The 17,245-nt window shown below is 38.8% G+C and overlaps 3 protein-coding genes across 4 annotated transcripts in view; 1 reads left to right on the top strand and 2 right to left on the bottom strand.

Annotated features, from left to right (window-relative positions):
- The first annotated feature begins 1,682 nt into the window (after positions 1 to 1,682).
- LOC124151796 (ribosome biogenesis protein SLX9 homolog) lies at positions 1,683 to 7,399 on the top strand. The gene is made up of 5 exons (XM_046524433.2): positions 1,683 to 1,892; positions 2,149 to 2,356; positions 3,912 to 4,059; positions 5,788 to 5,844; positions 7,020 to 7,399. The coding sequence occupies exons 1-5, from the start codon at positions 1,791 to 1,793 to the stop codon at positions 7,141 to 7,143; spliced, it is 639 nt and encodes a 212-aa protein (XP_046380389.1). The 5' UTR covers positions 1,683 to 1,790; the 3' UTR covers positions 7,144 to 7,399.
- A 1,686-nt stretch (positions 7,400 to 9,085) lies between these two features.
- Positions 9,086 to 9,520, bottom strand: LOC124152586 (loricrin-like). The gene has a single exon (XM_046525559.2). The coding sequence runs from the start codon at positions 9,518 to 9,520 to the stop codon at positions 9,086 to 9,088; it is 435 nt and encodes a 144-aa protein (XP_046381515.2).
- A 262-nt stretch (positions 9,521 to 9,782) lies between these two features.
- Positions 9,783 to 17,245, bottom strand: part of LOC124151805 — a 94,019-nt gene continuing 86,556 nt past the window's right edge. For both annotated transcript variants that reach the window (XM_046524446.2, XM_046524453.2), the window contains exons 63-66: positions 15,166 to 15,231; positions 13,791 to 13,914; positions 12,881 to 12,951; positions 9,783 to 12,513 (exon numbers count right to left, since the gene is read on the bottom strand). In XM_046524446.2, coding sequence (XP_046380402.2) covers positions 12,472 to 12,513; positions 12,881 to 12,951; positions 13,791 to 13,914; positions 15,166 to 15,231 — 303 coding nt within the window. In that variant the 3' untranslated portion in view covers positions 9,783 to 12,471. The remainder of the gene's footprint in view (positions 12,514 to 12,880; positions 12,952 to 13,790; positions 13,915 to 15,165; positions 15,232 to 17,245) is intronic.

The raw sequence follows: 17,245 nt of genomic DNA, 5'->3' as shown, positions 1-17,245 counted from the left end.
TATTTCCTGAAGTGATCCACTTAAAGTTCAGGTCTATGTAACGACACTCTATATCTTATTTAATTCTTAACCGTTTCTTCAGATGGATGGCAGGGTGTTTCTCACCCATTTCTCCATGTTGTGTTCTATTTTATCACCAAACTCAAAAATCCATTTCTCTAGTTTCCAATCTAAATTTCAAAGGCAAAATATCTATCATCTGATTGGACACAATGGATAATGCGATAAAGATAGTGTCAGCAAATTGCTGGGGGCTTGGTGAAAAAAATATACGCAAAGAAATAATGAACACACGGAGGAAAAAATTTTCAATTATTTGCCTTCAAGATATCCACATTTCAAACAAGACGTTAATTCATTGAAAAATGAATGGGGGTTAAAAACATTAATAGCACCATACACTTCGAGCGCAAGAGGAGTTGTAATTCTTTTTAACAACAATTTAGAAATTGATATACATAAGAGTTTTATAGATAAAAATGGAAAATTTAGTATCACTGACATCACGTTGGATGGAATAAGACTTACCCTTATTCTTATTAATTTGTATGGCCCAAATAAGGATGACCATATATATTTTTAAAAAAACTTGTTTGGTGAAATTGATAAGCTTGACAACGAATCACTGATAATATGTTATCTTCAGTAGATTTAGAGAATTATACATATATAAATACCCTTAGGGAAGAAAAGTAATTTTAGATCAAATAGAAACTTTGAACCTAACAGATGTTTGGAGGGAACAAAACCCTGATCTAAAAAAGTGCTCTTGGTGGAGGAAAATTCCTAGACAACAGGTAAGACTGGATTTTTTCTGAACATCACAAGACACATTTAACCAAACACTTGATACTGATATTGTCCCTAGTTATAAATCAGACCACTCACCAATTTTGTTGACATTCTCAAATTCCCTTAGTAAGAAAAGGTGAAGAGGCTACTGGAAGTTTAATACTGCACTTATAAGAAACAATGAATACATTAAAATAGTAAAACGTACATTTGAAGACACAATACAAGATTATATAATTCCGGAGTACAAAACTGGTGAAGCAGTAAACTTTGATGATAATGTGAAATTGAAAATATCTGATGCTCTTTTCCTTAAAACCTTTCTAATGAAACTTCGAGCGCTTCCTCGGCGCGTCACGGCGGACAGCCTGTGCCAAGCTGGTGAGCTTCACAGCTGGCCAGTATTTTTGAGAATTTGAGAGTTGCATTTTCACAGCTGAAACAGCCATTAATTCGGCTTTTAACACAAGAATAAGCTGGAAATGGCAGAGGATATATATCTAGATACATTTTTAATGTATTTCCCAAGAACGACATTAGCCTGGCGTGTTCTCTTATTGTGGTGTGGTATTTGGTTTCAGGGCAACTTGGACTATTAAAGGTCTATTTGCGCCCAAAACCTGAAATATCTTTAAACAAGATAAAATTTAGTAATGGAATTGAGACGATAAACCACTCTGATTCGTGATCTAGTTTATATTTTAAAGCCGCAAGTAACCACTAATTTATTTCTCAAAAGTAAGAACACATTCCTTAAAAAAGCAGGTAGGACAAAAAGGGAAAACCTTTATAATGTTTTAAGAGTCAATACACAGTGTATGTATAGGTATATGTCAAAGATGTCTATTGTTAGGCCTGGACGAGTAAGCTCCCTTGATTGACATATCAAAGGGGGGTAACTCTTTTTGTGAAACAAAATGGCCGCGCCCACAGAGTGCATGTGTTGTTAGCTGTATCTGGTGTTTTTTGGTGTTTCTGACTTACAGCTAACGTTCATCATGGGGAAAGTGAAAAGACAACGATCTAAACTCCACAACACGCCAATTAAAACCAAGAAAGATGAGAAGACAAGCATAGCTGACAAATCAAAAGCAAATCTGGTTCGTGAATTGCAGAGCCACAGGCACAGGCACCGATATACCCTAATTATTATCAATATCATGTATAAACCGTTTGACATATCTTGATTAAACTTCGCATTCACTTCACGCAAGTTCTGAACTGGTGCTTTTCGGTGTTTTTGATAAAATTATGCAAAGGCAACGACTATAGCATGTATAGTGCCAACCTTTTGTATTTGGCTAGTAAGGATTGGCAGGACGTTGTTTTCTTACTTTCTGTTTTCTACATTTCCAGACAAAAAGTTCCTCAAAAGCTGCGGTAGAGTCCAAACCTGTTTCTTTGTCTGACAACATATTCAGCTCTCTAAAGATAGACAACAAAGCCCTTGCTCAAAAACTACCTGATTTTGATGCACGGAGTACAGTGACCAGCAAAACTTTCAAAGGACTGAATCTCAAGAAAAAGGACAAAAGGAAAATAAGACATGAAGTTTTCATGCAGAGTGTGTATTTAACATGTTTAACCTATAGCGCCCACATGATGGCATCTCATTTTTATTTTTCTCAATTTCATTAGAAGAGAAATATTTATCCGAAAATGTTGAACAAAACAGACTCTTGTGAGGGAATATTTAAAAAAACTATATAATCACCTTGCTCAAATTCAGAAAATACATGCAGGTGGTGCCACATGACTAATGTGTGCGAAAATAAAAATCAAACAACACGATGATGCACATTCAATTCTGTCATTTCTTCCCCAAAATACAATTCTAAAAGCTATTTGAGCTTTTGTCCCAAAAATGCATAACCTGTATTTATCACAAAATCTATAGAACATAGAGTTAAGGTTAAGCATGTGCAGATCAAATTTGGGGAATATTGGTTTATGTCAATTTGCAGACAACAAATTGATAATAGCATTTCTCAAAAGTTGAGTACTATACCTGAGATACTAAAAAATGTGATTTGTATAACTGATGCGGTCCGCATGATCACATGGCACATGCTGTTAAGATGATGGCGATAACAGGTACAGTTAGTCGACGGGAAAGTTCTATTTCCACTGTTTTCATTCCCTATAGTAGCGTTATAACAGAAATCTACTGAAACTTGCTGAAATTTGCTCATTTTCACGAGCATCAAAGTTACACAGTACATGGAATATGTCAGAAATAACATTTAAAAATGGTGATAACTGTCGGTGACAAGTAAAGATTGTCACCCAATGTAGCATGTGATTAACTTTCTATATTAATATACATGATTAATATTAGCATTGATTTATTTACCGTGCCAAATCAGCATAATCTGTTGGCAATACAGTATATTGAGTAAAACATGTATAAAAAACTATTTTCCTGTCTCCTTATTATGATGCTGATATCCAAAATGTCATCAGTTCATTTCCAAGTCTAAACTGTTTGTTTAAATAGTCATCCAGAGCTCCAGATAACTTTTTAAGCAATTGAATTTTTACTCTAGGGTTTCTATTTTAATTGGGTTATTACATTATTCATAGGGTAACCAATATTTTTTCACTCAACTCTTCATCACTCTTTTGGGCTTTTCCTAAAATTAATGGATATTTTAAGATTTTATAAAAATTAAATAATGTTTTAGATGTATATAACTGTTCTTAATGTATAGGCTTGACTCGAAAAGTAAACTTGCTCGTAATTGTGTGTTCGGAAATTAGATCCTCTGTTCGCATGCTGAAAAACCTTCATTGGGTATTTACAAATGCTGTTTTTATAATTTGATTTTTTTCATTTAATGCATGCATTTCTGTACGCAGGTTAGTTGAGAGTAATTGGGTTTCAAATATTATATTATTATATTATTATATTACGCAAATACTCTGCTAATCTGTAGCTCTGTCATCAGGATAACTGGTATTTAAAAAACTGAAATAAAATGTGTTCAATCCCAGCAACCAGTTCATTTCTTTTATGGTCATGTGACAAGCTACAAGTTACAAGCATTGCTTCAATACAACACTGGAGAAAATCCATACAGTTTGGACACTTGAAGTTACTTGACATGTTTATTTCACAGAGATTGATGCAGTGAAGACAGCCAAACAGAAAGTTAAGGACAAGAAGAAGCGAGAGAAGACCCCCATCGTGGGAGACATGTCGGTGATGGAGGAGGCGCTCCCCACCCTGGAGCTGCTGATGAAGGAAGGCAGCAAGTCGCAGAGGCAGTCAGTATATCATGCATCCATATATCATGCATCAGTATATCATCCATCAGTATATCATGTATCCGTATATCATGCATCAGTATATCATGAATCCGTATATCATGCATCCGTATATCATGCATCAGTATATCATGCATCAGTATATCATGCATCAGTATATCATGCATCCGTATATCATGTATCCGTATATCATGCATCCATATATCATGTATCCGTATATCATGCATCGGTATATCCTGCATCAGTATATCCTGCATCAGTATATCATGCATCTGTATATCATGCATCCCTATGTCATGTATTCATATGTCATGTATCGCTATATCATTCATCAGTATATCACGCATCCGTATATCATGTATCCGTATGTCATGTATTCATAAGTCATGCATCCGTATGTCATGTATTCATATGTCATGTATCGGTATGTCATGTATCGGTATGTCATGTATCGGTATATCATGCATCCGTATATCATGTATTCATATGTCATGTATCCATATGTCATGTATCAGTATATCATTCATCAGTATGTCATTCATCAGTATATCATGCATCCGTATATCATGTATCAGTATATCCTGCATATGTATATCCTGCATCAGTATATCCTGCATCAGTATATCATGAATCAGTATATCCTGCATCAATATATCATGCATCCGTATATCATGCATCCCTATGTCATGTATCGCTATATCATTCATCAGTATATCACGCATCCGTATATCATGTATCCGTATGTCATGTATTCATAAGTCATGCATCCGTATGTCATGTATTCATATGTCATGTATCGGTATGTCATGTATCGGTATGTCATGTATCGGTATATCATGCATCCGTATATCATGTATTCATATGTCATGTATCCATATGTCATGTATCAGTATATCATTCATCAGTATGTCATTCATCAGTATATCATGCATCCGTATATCATGTATCAGTATATCCTGCATATGTATATCCTGCATCAGTATATCCTGCATCAGTATATCATGAATCAGTATATCCTGCATCAATATATCATGCATCGTTATATCATGCATCCCTATGTCATGTATCGCTATATCATTCATCAGTATATCACGCATCCGTATATCATGTATCCGTATGTCATGTATTCATAAGTCATGTATCCGTATGTCATGTATTCATATGTCATGTATTCATATGTCATGTATCCGTATGTCATGTATAGGTATGTCATGTATCGGTATATCATGCATCCGTATATCATGTATTCATATGTCATGTATTCATATGTCATGTATCAATATGTCATGTATCCATATGTCATGTATCACTATATCATTCATCAGTATGTCATTCATCAGTATATCATGCATCAGTATATCCAGCATCAGTACATCAGAACATGTGTAAATACTGTCAGTATTTGAACCCATGAAGATCCAGTGTAGAATAGGTCTTCAACAACCCATGCTTGTCTTAAGAGGCGACTAACAGGATTGAGTGGTCAGGCTCACTGACTTGGTTAATGCATGTCATCATATCCCAAATGGGTGTATTGATGCTCATGATGTCAGTCACTGGGTTGTCTTGTCCAGACTTGATTATCTACAGACCGTCGTCATATACCCTGAATATTTGCTGAGTGCGGCGTTAAGCAACAAATAAACGCACACAAAAATGTCGACATTTGAGAGTGTTTAGTAACTGAATGTGATGGTGTGGTGAGTCATCTCGGTGTTTCCCTTTCAGATCCAATCCTGAGAAAGTGAGAGGAGTAGCCAAGGAGAGGAAGAGGAGGAAGCAAATGTAAGTTCCCATGGTTACGGATCTAGTGAGCATGGAGAGTAGGGATGAAATGTGTCGATGCTCCAGTCTTCTCGTGTATCTTTACAAATCCTACAGACCCGTGAAGATCCGGGTAGAGAATTGGTCTTCAGCAACTCATTCTTGCCGTAACAGGCAACTATGCTTGTCGTAAGAGGCGGCTAACGGGATCGGGTTGTCAGGCTCGCTGACTTGGTTGATGCATGTCATGGTATCTCAACTGCGTACATCGATGCTCATGATTGTTATTTGGATTGTCCTGTCCATATACTACTTATATACATACTGATTCTTTCATATTACTATAGTTAATCTCTCATGTCATGACAGATTAACTTTACCATTATGAAAGAATCGGGTGATCCTTAACTTCTTTTGAGTAGTATATATTATCGGAATATTGCTGAGTGCAAATACGCAAATATCATCTTAGAGGGTTTTCTGAACTGACACCTCCAACAGAGGTTACATGGGTTGAACCATGAGCAAACTACCGCCCAATCAAAGCAAAGGGTGTGTGAGTTCTTGAGACAATGAAATGTCAGCCTTGTGTGATGATTAGACCTCATTTCTTTTTGATTTGGAAATTTCAATTTGTACAAATGAAAACCCTCTAAGAAAAGATTGGCTTGTTTGTTTGTTGTTTAATGCTACACTCAGCAATGTTCCAGCTATATGAAGGTGTGGTCTGTAAATAATCAAGTCTGGACCAGACAATCCAGTGATTGACATCATGATCGTCGATCCACGCAATTGGGATACGATGACATACATTAACCAATTCAGGGAACCTGACCACCCAATCCCATTAGTTGCCTTTTACGGCAAGCATAGTCACCTGTTATAGCAAGCTTGGGTTGCTGAAGACCTATTCTACCCCGGATCTCCACGGTTCTGCTATGTAGGTATCCTCAGATCTTAATGCAAAGAGGTAAGTTTGGAGTAACATCTGATTTTAATGTGATTGTCGTGAGTTTGGTTTTATGCCGCTTTTAGCAATAGTCCAGCAATCTTACGTCAGGGAACACCAGAAACTGTACCCATGTCGGGGATCGAACCCAGGTCTTCGGCCTGACAACCAAATGCTTTAACCACAAGGCTACCCAAACGCCCCCAATGTGATTGTATGTAAAGTAGCATGTATATCTTGTGCACAGGTTGTCCGACATCGCCATCTTCAAGCAAGTTCTGGAGCACCCTGCCTTCATTGAAAACCCAACAGCCACCATCTCCGAACATCTGCAGAACAAGCTGAAGCAGGAAGAGGAGATGGATACGTGATTGATGGGGGGAGGGGGTGTGGTGGGAGGGTCGGGTGTGTCAAGGTTGGTTGGGTGTGTCGGGATCGGAGGAAAGAGACAGCGATGAATTGTCACTCTGGTTTATTTTCTTCCAAATGTTCTCGGGTTCACTGAATAATTGTGATGGTGTTTTTTATGCCACTTGGACCAGTTCAATCTTTGTGTGAGATACTGCAGCATACAGTAATCTGTACTTCTGTTCAAATTGACTGAATGAACTTTCAAGATAGCGTGAGGACAAGTGCAAGTTATTTCCCGAGAATCATCTTCACATGTGTGACCTGGCTGTCTATAAGAGATGGTTGAACAGAGGGAGGATGTCAATATCAGGGAGTTGATAAAAGTAAACAATTTCTCAGCAGGAAACGAGGTTCCACCACTAACTGTACAGAGTGTCCTCCCTTTGTGGCCAGGATCACACATGTGGATCTCGTTTGATCCCTGGTGTATCAGGACCATACATATTCTTGCGGCTTTCATGAAAGTGGTAAATTTCTATGACCTGTTCCATGTACTTTCCTGTCATATGCTACTCAAAAGAAGTTAAGGACCACCTATTCGTTCATATTACTGTACTTAATCACAGAATCGGGTTAATCACAAATTAACTATAGTAATATGAAATAATCTGGTGGTCCTTGACTTCTTTTGAGTAGTATATTTAGCAAACAGGTTGTGTACAAGTGAAATGTTGTTGAAGACAACGTCAACGCCTAACGTGTGGACATTTGAAGTTCTTGGGGCACCAATCCTCTTTTACCTTCTTGAGAAATAACATTAAATAAAAAGATTATTATGGCATTATTACTTCCTGTTTAGGTTTGACTCCATCTTACAGATTCACTTTGTTTACACAATATGTTGTGGATGTAGGGTGTCTGGTATATCAGACAATGTTTCAAGCATCAAAAGACTGCAATTTATGTGTAGTGTTTGTTAAACTTCCCTGTTCCTGGCTATGGACAGGTCATTCTCCTGCCACAGGATTCTGAAGCTCTGACTAAAAAAATAAAATTGTATGAGGTTGTTTTTTTACTTTCAAACACGCTATGAATTTTTTTACATGAAACAAGTGTCGCAAAGAACATTGTGCAAAAAACATACCGTAATTATTGGAGGTAGCCGATTGGGTTTATGTAGCAATTGCAATGTAAACCGGAGACTCTATGGCCATTGTAGTTTTCACAGAAATACCTGATCCATTTGGTATGGATGGTGTCTTATGACCAGCACAGGTGCGGGGGCACCAATTCTTACCCAGAATATCCACATTGCCTATTGTTTACATGAGTTTGATTGTATTAATCAGAGCTTCAGCTCATGCTCCTATGATATCTATTGAGTTGGTTGTACAGATATTGTTGGATGAAATAAACTTGTTTTGTAATCTGTGTTTGTTGATCTATACTTCTTGGCTTATCCACAAGTAGTCAGCTTTTACAGCGTAATCAAAGAATATTAGTATCTAAGACAGTGTTAGGGGCAGTTGTCTAAGGCGGCACTATTTGCTGTGCAGAATTGCATCCCATGGGCATGCTAGAAACCTATCATCATGGGTTTCGATCCGGGTTCGCCAGGATTAGGTTTTCAGGTTTGTCTGCACCAGTAACGTCCAAGACCTGCATCACTTGGGGTTTTCCTCCACATCAAGCTGACAGGCAATGAATGATTGATCGCTTGCTCCCTCCCTTGCTTCCTTCATCCCTCCCTCGCACCTCCATCCCTCCTCCCTCGCACCTCCATCCCTCCCTCGCACCTCCATCCCTCCCTCGCACCTCCATCCCTCCCTCGCACCTCCATTCCTCCCTCGCACCTCCATCCCTCCCTCGCACCTCCATCCCTCCCTCGCACCTCCATTCCTCCCTCGCACCTCCCTCCACCCCTTGCTTCCTCCATCCCTCCCTTGCACCTCCATTCCTCCCTCACACCTCCTTCCACCCCTTGCTTCCTCCATCCCTCCTCCCTCGCACCTCCATCCCTCCTCCCTCCATCGCACCTACATCCCTCTCTCGCACCTCCATCCCTCCCTCGCACCTCCATCCCTCCCTCGCACCTCCATTCCTCCCTCGCACCTCCCTCCACCCCTTGCTTCCTCCATCCCTCCCTTGCACCTCCATTCCTCCCTCACACCTCCTTCCACCCCTTGCTTCCTCCATCCCTCCTCCCTCGCACCTCCATCCCTCCTCCCTCCATCGCACCTCCATCCCTCCCTCGCACCTCCATCCCTCCCTCGCACCTCCATCCCTCCCTCGCACCTCCATTCCTCCCTCACACCTCCCTCCACCCCTTGCTTCCTCCATCCCTCCCTTGCTACCTCCATCCCTCCTCCCTCGCACCTCCATCCCTCCTCCCTCCATCGCACCTACATCCCTCTCTCGCACCTACATCCCCCTCTCACACCTCCATCCCCCTCTCGCACCTCCATCCCCCTCTCGCACCTCCATCCCCCTCTCGCACCTCCATCCCTCCCTTGCACCTCCATCCCTCCTTCACACCTCCCTCCACCCCTTGCTTTCTCCATCCCCCCTCCATGCCTCTCTCACTCCCTCCATCTAACCATCCCTCCCTCACTCACTCCATCCCTCCCTCCCTCCCTTGCTCATAACATAACACATAACATAGACATAGAAATATTTAATACAAAAAACTTATTTACAGGATGCATTGTATCAACATGATTATTAAACAAGAGGTAAAATAATATAATATTCATCATAGTTGTTTTTAACAACTGTCGTCATTTCATGTCATAAATGTAATGCTGTTTTAATTGACTATCAAACATTGAAAAGAGGAGTTTCAGAGTGGTTGAATGTGTAGTAGACATGTTATATGCATTGTCAACTACCGGTAAGCAGCGGCATTGCATTTGGAAGAAACTTTCATATGCAGTTCACCATGCAAAAGGTTAAAGAAACTTACATAATGACAGAATCCTTGATTACACCTCACCATAAAGAAGGTAGGGGTATTAATGAATAGCTGTGTGTGACCAAACACAATCAGCAGGATATTAGGAATACTGTTTGGGGATTGACCAGGTGCAAAATATTGCAACATATATGCATACCAAATCTGTGAATTAAAGCAAATAATTTGAACTAGGAGAGAAAGATATGGCCATTTAAATCTTCAAAACTCATTCAATTTTGCCTTGGCAGCATGAACATTATCTTATCTTTATTGTCCATATAAATATTTGTTTTGGGCAAAGTGGTAACTGTGAGCCCCTAATTTCCATGCCTGTAACTTCCCAAGAGAATGCGAGTCAAGAGTTTTCACAAAGAGACCTTTTAGAAACTTTGACAATGGTATAAGGATCTATACTGAAATGTCCCCATTACGGTAAAAGTAAGAAGTTATCCATGAATTGAGTCTACTTTGTCATCCGTCAACTTCTGAGTCCTGCCTATCAAATTGGCAAGGTTTGTTGAGAAATCTGCATGACGTTTGAAAATTACAGTTATGAATTTTGATTTAGTCATCAGCACCTTGCTTGTCCTAAGACACTAATGAACTGATATATTTTTATGCTTCCAAAACCAGTGAGTCCACGACTTTTCACTGTATGAAGAAACAAAACCTTCAATAATATAGTATGACTGAGTAGGTGGCGAAACTGTTGATAGAAGCGCACCTAAAATCATCTACGCTCGCCCAATTGTCCAGGCCCTGCGTTAGGTGAAGAATTTTAAGAGCACTTCATTTCCCAACGTGATTTTGAATATAAACACATTAATCCTTTTAACATGTAATACAATAACACGCATTTTGAATGTTTTAATTAAAATTGTATGTACAATTGAAAATATGTTTACTCAATTTTGTCATGAAAGGTGAGAAAAATGAACGTTCAAGTTTATCTCTTCACATGGCCAGCATGTGGGTGTGTTCATACTCAAGGGATTGTCCAACACTGCTGTGATCACTCTTATGTTTAACCGTGTGTGCCTCTCACAATGTTATACTACTTTATACAAATTAAATTATATTATCATACTCATAATATGTCAGCCTTATTGACTAGTTTTCAAAAACAAAGTACATGGTGTTTTGAGAATTGCCAAACAACTAGAACAAATTAACAGTTTTATGAACAAAGTTTCAGATCTGTGATTGAAACAAACTTGATATGCAAATAACCAAATCTTTAATGTACGCAATTAAAAAAGTATTTAACCAGAAGTCAAGCCTTGGGGTTGCTAGTATACGTTTGCAATCCCAATATCTGGGAATGACATGAGGAATGTGAAGCCTTCCTTGTTTTTTGTTAGTTGGTTAACATATTTATTTCTGAATATTGGAAGTTAAAACAAACAAAAAATGACACTCTTCAAATATCTTTTGCTTTTGTAAGAAAGTAGGTTTGGTAGTACAGGGTTTGTTATTTATAAACAAATAAATGAAATTTCAAATTCTCTCCTATCCCTTTGGTATTTTAGCAAAATGTATATAGGAATGGTAAAGAATTAATTAAGCATTCACAAGGGCACAAGTCACACAATGTTTGGTGAAGCTGTGAATAGTATTTGAGCTAACCGGATCACTGAGTCAGGCCAAAAATAATGTGTGATGTTTTATTGAGAAGTGTGATTATCAGGATCTGAAATAATAAAAAGACCTTAAGACCATATTATTTTTTCTACGGATTGGTAAACCAAGTAATAGGAATAAAATGCTTAATACTCTCAACCACATATCATTGACACTCTGCTATAGCCCTGTAGAATACATGTGCAAAACCGGGCCTTCGGCATTACACGTGAATGCTTTAACCACAAGGCTACGCCGAAGACCCGGGTTCGATTCCCGACATGGGTACATTGTGTGAAGCCCATTTCTGGTGTCCCCCGCCGTGATATTGCTGGAATATTGCTAAAAGCAGCGTTAAATCAAACTCACTCGCTCACTCAAAAAAAGAGATACATGTATGCTGGATAATCCAGGATGTCACAGACACCAGACTTATTTCAGATACATTAAACATGAAAGTGGCTACCTGCATCAGTTTCCACTAATGTCTGGAAATAATCAATGAAGCATTTTTCTGATAGTATTTTTTAGTCTTGCAAACTTCGGGTCAAACATATTTGTCTAATTAATCAGTTCTTGTGTATCTGAAAAGTTTCTCGCAATCTCATTAAAATCAGATCTTAGTTCTCGCTACAACTAAACAAAGATCTGTGGACATGCCCTTAGGGATCCTTTCATTGATTATTCAGCAAGATATGACATTTCCTATTGAGTAATCACTGGCTGCTGATGGGAAGGTGATGAGGAGAGGGAGGTCGTGAAGTCTCCCCGGTGTTCAGTTGTAGGTCAGATCAAACACTTTCTGGTCGGACGTACTCTGAAATAATAAAGAATTTCCTGTTTAATTTGTGTTTTTCTGCCAGTTATTTCTATGTGACCATATATGGCAGAATTTGATGATCTGTAATTTCTGAAAGTGTGAATGTGACCTATCTGAATCTATTATAGTCACTGTTTACAAATTTCTCTATATTTCACAAAATATTTGCTTTGAAATTAGTAAGCAACTCTTAATGAGTAAATAATGTATTGTGTATTTCGTTTACGGGAAAATAGTGTCATGGCACTGTAGCTCACCTGGATATGTAGTCAAAAGTTTAACATGTCAACAAAGACAGCAACTTAACAAAAGTTGGCCAGGTGAGCTAAAAACGCGGTAGGATATTTAATCCGGCATCACTTACAGCAACAATGCCAGGTTGTCCTATCAAGACAGCATCTTGGCCTCGGTACCCCTTGTCCTTGAGAATAGTTGCTGTAAACACGATGTAAATATACATTATTCCATGGTGAGCTACATACACAATTCAAACAAAGTAACTGTGATCATGTGAATGATATTGTGATTTCTAAAGTACATTATTCAAAACACTAAATTTTCTTTCTATGACTGCTAGATTATTTGTTAGGTCCCCCTCTGGACCCTCAAGCGTTATTGATTAAAATGAATAGTTATCCTGTCTTTCATGAGCTCTTAGAAGTTGGAAGAACAGGACATTTATATATATATATATATATATATATATAAAAATTATATATTGCATGGCAACTTCATGACATTACAAACATAAAACAAGAATGAAATACTCATATCCCCTGCCAATATGACATGTCCGGTTGTGTGCAAGGCATTAGCCCTCCGGAAATGAGCATTCCCGCCATTGTCAGTCGGAGTCAAAGTCGATGCTATGGAAATTCGAAAAATAAATTTTTCAAAAATCCTAAACTATCAACCGCACCAGTTTACCACTAGACCTATCTAGGAGAAATATTGTACGTTTTTTAAGATCTGCTCCAGACAGCAGCACTACTGCCATTTTCGTTTCTATGAAAACTTGAAAAATAATAATGATATTTTTGGTTTTTCAAAAATCCCAAAATATCAAAAGGCACCAGTTTACCACAAGACCTATGTATGTGCCAAGTTTGGTTAAGATATCACTCATGTTTTTCTTGTTCTGCTCCAGAAACAAACGTGACAGACGGAAGGGCGGACAACACCCATTCCTGTATCCCCCTTCCACTTTATGGCAGGGGATAAGTTGTTCTCTATGATAAGTTTCATGTCAGCTATCCATCTTGTAGTGTATGTACATGTGTTGGTTGCCTCCTCCATGTTGTAGTGAGCACCGAGCAGGTAGCGGAACGGCTCCTCGTGTACATGTCTGGCCTCGGTGCTGGCAGTAAGTTCCACCATCTGGATGTTGTATATCCGTATCTGTGGAAGAAATCATGGTAGAACACCAATTTTTAAATCAATTCATCGTTTATTAGTTACGATTTAACTGACAACAATGGGCCTCGGCTCCATTATTTTTAAAGAATGGAGAAGTACTCGGACATTCCCCCAACATCGACAATATCTCACCCAAATGACCAGCCTCAGGTGAGACTTTTTTATTAATTGACACATCCAATTCTAAAATAATTAAAAAACCAAAAAATACTAATTTGATAAGCACCATACCCCAAGGAACTGTGCAAGACAGTAGGTTCCATTAGCTTTAAGATGAGACAAAGCTTACTGACACTGCATGCATGGCAAAATACTTGGATAACACAAAAAATGTCTCTTATTACATTTTTGTCCTCAGCTACTGACCAGTAGTGTTTTCACACACAGTCCTGTAAACCAAGGAATAAACATGCCTTGACATTAGTTTGTACTTCCTACTTAGATTGCAAACTAATTTCAGTACTAAAAAGTAGATCAGTATGGGTTGGGAAGTATTTGCCACTCAAAGAAACATTACAGCATGATACTAACCATAATTAAGTTGGAGGTTTTAGTTACAGACAGAACAACTATTTTTCCCATCACTACTTTGAGACATACATTTGTTTTTAATCTGAAAGAAGTGAGGTGAGGTGAAATGGGGTTTAACGTCGCTTTAAGATTATTGCACTTATATAGCGACGTGCATGCACGTGTGTATGTGTATTTGTGAGTGTGGCTGCTTGTACTAGTCCGGACTGATGCCGATTTATAGTGCTAGCCCACTCAGATACCATGCCACAGTTTAACATGAATACCCAACTGAGACACAGTATACTGACTTTGAGCCGACCAGTACTTGTTTTAGCCCCTTAATGCCAAGCGCCAGACTGGGTGACAACAAGTACAATCTTTTAACATGACGGGGCCGGGGATCGAACCCTTGACCTTCCTCTCCCCAGGCAGAAGCTCTACCACTAGGCCACAGAGGCAGTGTCTGAAAGGAGCTCTACTATTCTATTGTCACATCACATTTATTAAGGACAACCAGAATGTCAAGTCACATTTTTGGGTAAAACTTGAAACAACCTTATTTTATTCCAGTGTTTTCTGGAAGCAATTATTTAAAAAAAATAGCCCTGAGCTCCAGATGTTCGGTCTCCCCAAAACATCTGTAAACCCTTTTTTTACCATTGTGTTATTCACTTTATTACGCTCTGACCCTTATCTAAATTTGTGTAGTATATCACCTACCTCGTCCACCTCTCCCTGCAGAAAGGTAGAGCCGTCATAGCCAACGTACAGGGTTGTATTCCCATCCTGGGTGGGAGAGAGATATTGACAAGTGTTTCAGGCATATACACAGCCACGATACATATTATTTATCATATAATGGGTAGGTTTCTCGGCAGGATAAAGCCAACGGATAAAAATGATATATATATATGGAACTATATTAACTACTGTCACTGTCCGACTGACACATCACTAATCCTGTGAGGTAATAAATATTAATGCGCGCATTCCAGGAAAACTCGCAATGTTTCGGTAATGTTTGTGAGAGAGGGAAAGCGATTTTGAAGCACAGAATTAAAGAATGACATTATATGATAAAGAGGTTATCACGCTTGTGTGTTTGGGGATGGTAAATATCCTGTATTAGGAATAAACACTATGTATTTAGGTCGCCAAGGCTCGCTAAATACAATGTTTATTCCTAATGCAGGATATTTACCATCCCCAAACACACTCGCGTGATAACCTCTATATATGTGACCCACCAGGAGAAAAGGGACCTTATGGGCGCCAGGAAACAAATATGCTGTGACGTCATAAAGAGGTCTTTACAAAAGTATCTTATTTTCCACTTGGTAGTTTGTAATGTAATACAAACATACTTTCAAAACATTTCAGCATACTAAGGCTTGGACGGGTAACTCGGGTACCCGGGTCGGGTGGGTACTGAGTAGGACCCGGGTACCCACAGGACTACCCGGACCCGTGGTTATTCACGTGATATGTTGTTAAATGACAAACATTATCTAGAACTCTATGGTTACACTACAAGTCACTAAAGTTCGCATTTCTTTCTGACTATGCACCAATTCCTTCTGACTTTTCATATGGTTGAATAATGCTATACTAGTAACTTAAGTAAACTTTAGTGTATGCATGGCCAGATTCATTAATACATGTATCTAAATACGTTTTGCCAGGGCTATGGTAAGAAATTCCCAATCAGACATTTCTTGAGACCTACAGCGGGTACCCGGGAAGGGTCGGGTAATAGGGGGGTGGGTACCCGGGTAGTAAAATTTGGACTCGTCCCAGCCCCACAGCATACATATCTACGTGCAATTATTCAGACATTCTTTCTAAAAACTGCAATTATTACATAAACAGTTATAAGTCTGAAAATGGGATTTTGCAGAAAATGAGTCAAAATGTTTGATGCCATTTATCTCTGTCATAAAAATAAATTGAAGCTTGTGAATTGTATTATTGTGTTCCTATGATACTGTAGTTTTAATTATAATGAGAAGTCAAAATGTGATATTTCTCCCATCATTGAAGGTCCCTTATCACATGGTTGGTCACCATGGTTATTCAATAGTTTCTTTAGCAATCATTCCAACGACAAAGAAAACATAGAGGATATTTGTCATTTCTTGTCAAATAACAAGTTTTTTCTCATCGAGTCAGCTGAAAAAGGTTTTGTAGTTTCATGTGCAGCACAGCCACTAGTTAAAAGACAAAACATAATAAACAGAATAGAAGTCTTTTCTTGTCCAATAACATGTTTATCTCATCTCACGACCTGAAAAGTTTGACAATTGCACAGAGCAGGGATTCACTGTCCAGAGTTGCGTCCCTTGAGCACGCCAGAAACCTAAGTTTGTGCGTTCGAATCATGATTATGTTTCTAGGTTTGTCGACACGTTACCCATAATTGTGGGTTTCACCAAAATTGTAAACGTCATGAGACTTGCATCAATTTTCTCCCACTTTAAACTGACACACTGGGATATAACTGAAATACTGTTCAAACCCTGTTACACCAAAATTCGAACCATGAAGATCCAGGTTAGAATAGGTCTTCAGCATCCATGCTTGCCATAAAAGGTGACTATGCTTGTCGTAAGAGGCGACTAATGGGATCAGGTGGTCAGGCTCGCTGACTTGGTTGATGCATGACATCGTATCCCTATTGTGTGGGTCGATGCTCATGATATCAAACACTGGATTGTCTGGTCCAGACTCGATTATTTACAGACCGCCGTCATATAGCTGGAATATTGCTGAGTGTGGCGTTAAACAACAAACAGACATAAAC

Source organism: Haliotis rufescens, unplaced genomic scaffold (assembly GCF_023055435.1).
Source record: "Haliotis rufescens isolate VD_foot unplaced genomic scaffold, xgHalRufe1.0.p SCAF_4, whole genome shotgun sequence".
Lineage (NCBI taxonomy): Eukaryota > Metazoa > Mollusca > Gastropoda > Lepetellida > Haliotidae > Haliotis > Haliotis rufescens.
This window is presented reverse-complemented; position numbering and strand designations above follow the sequence as displayed.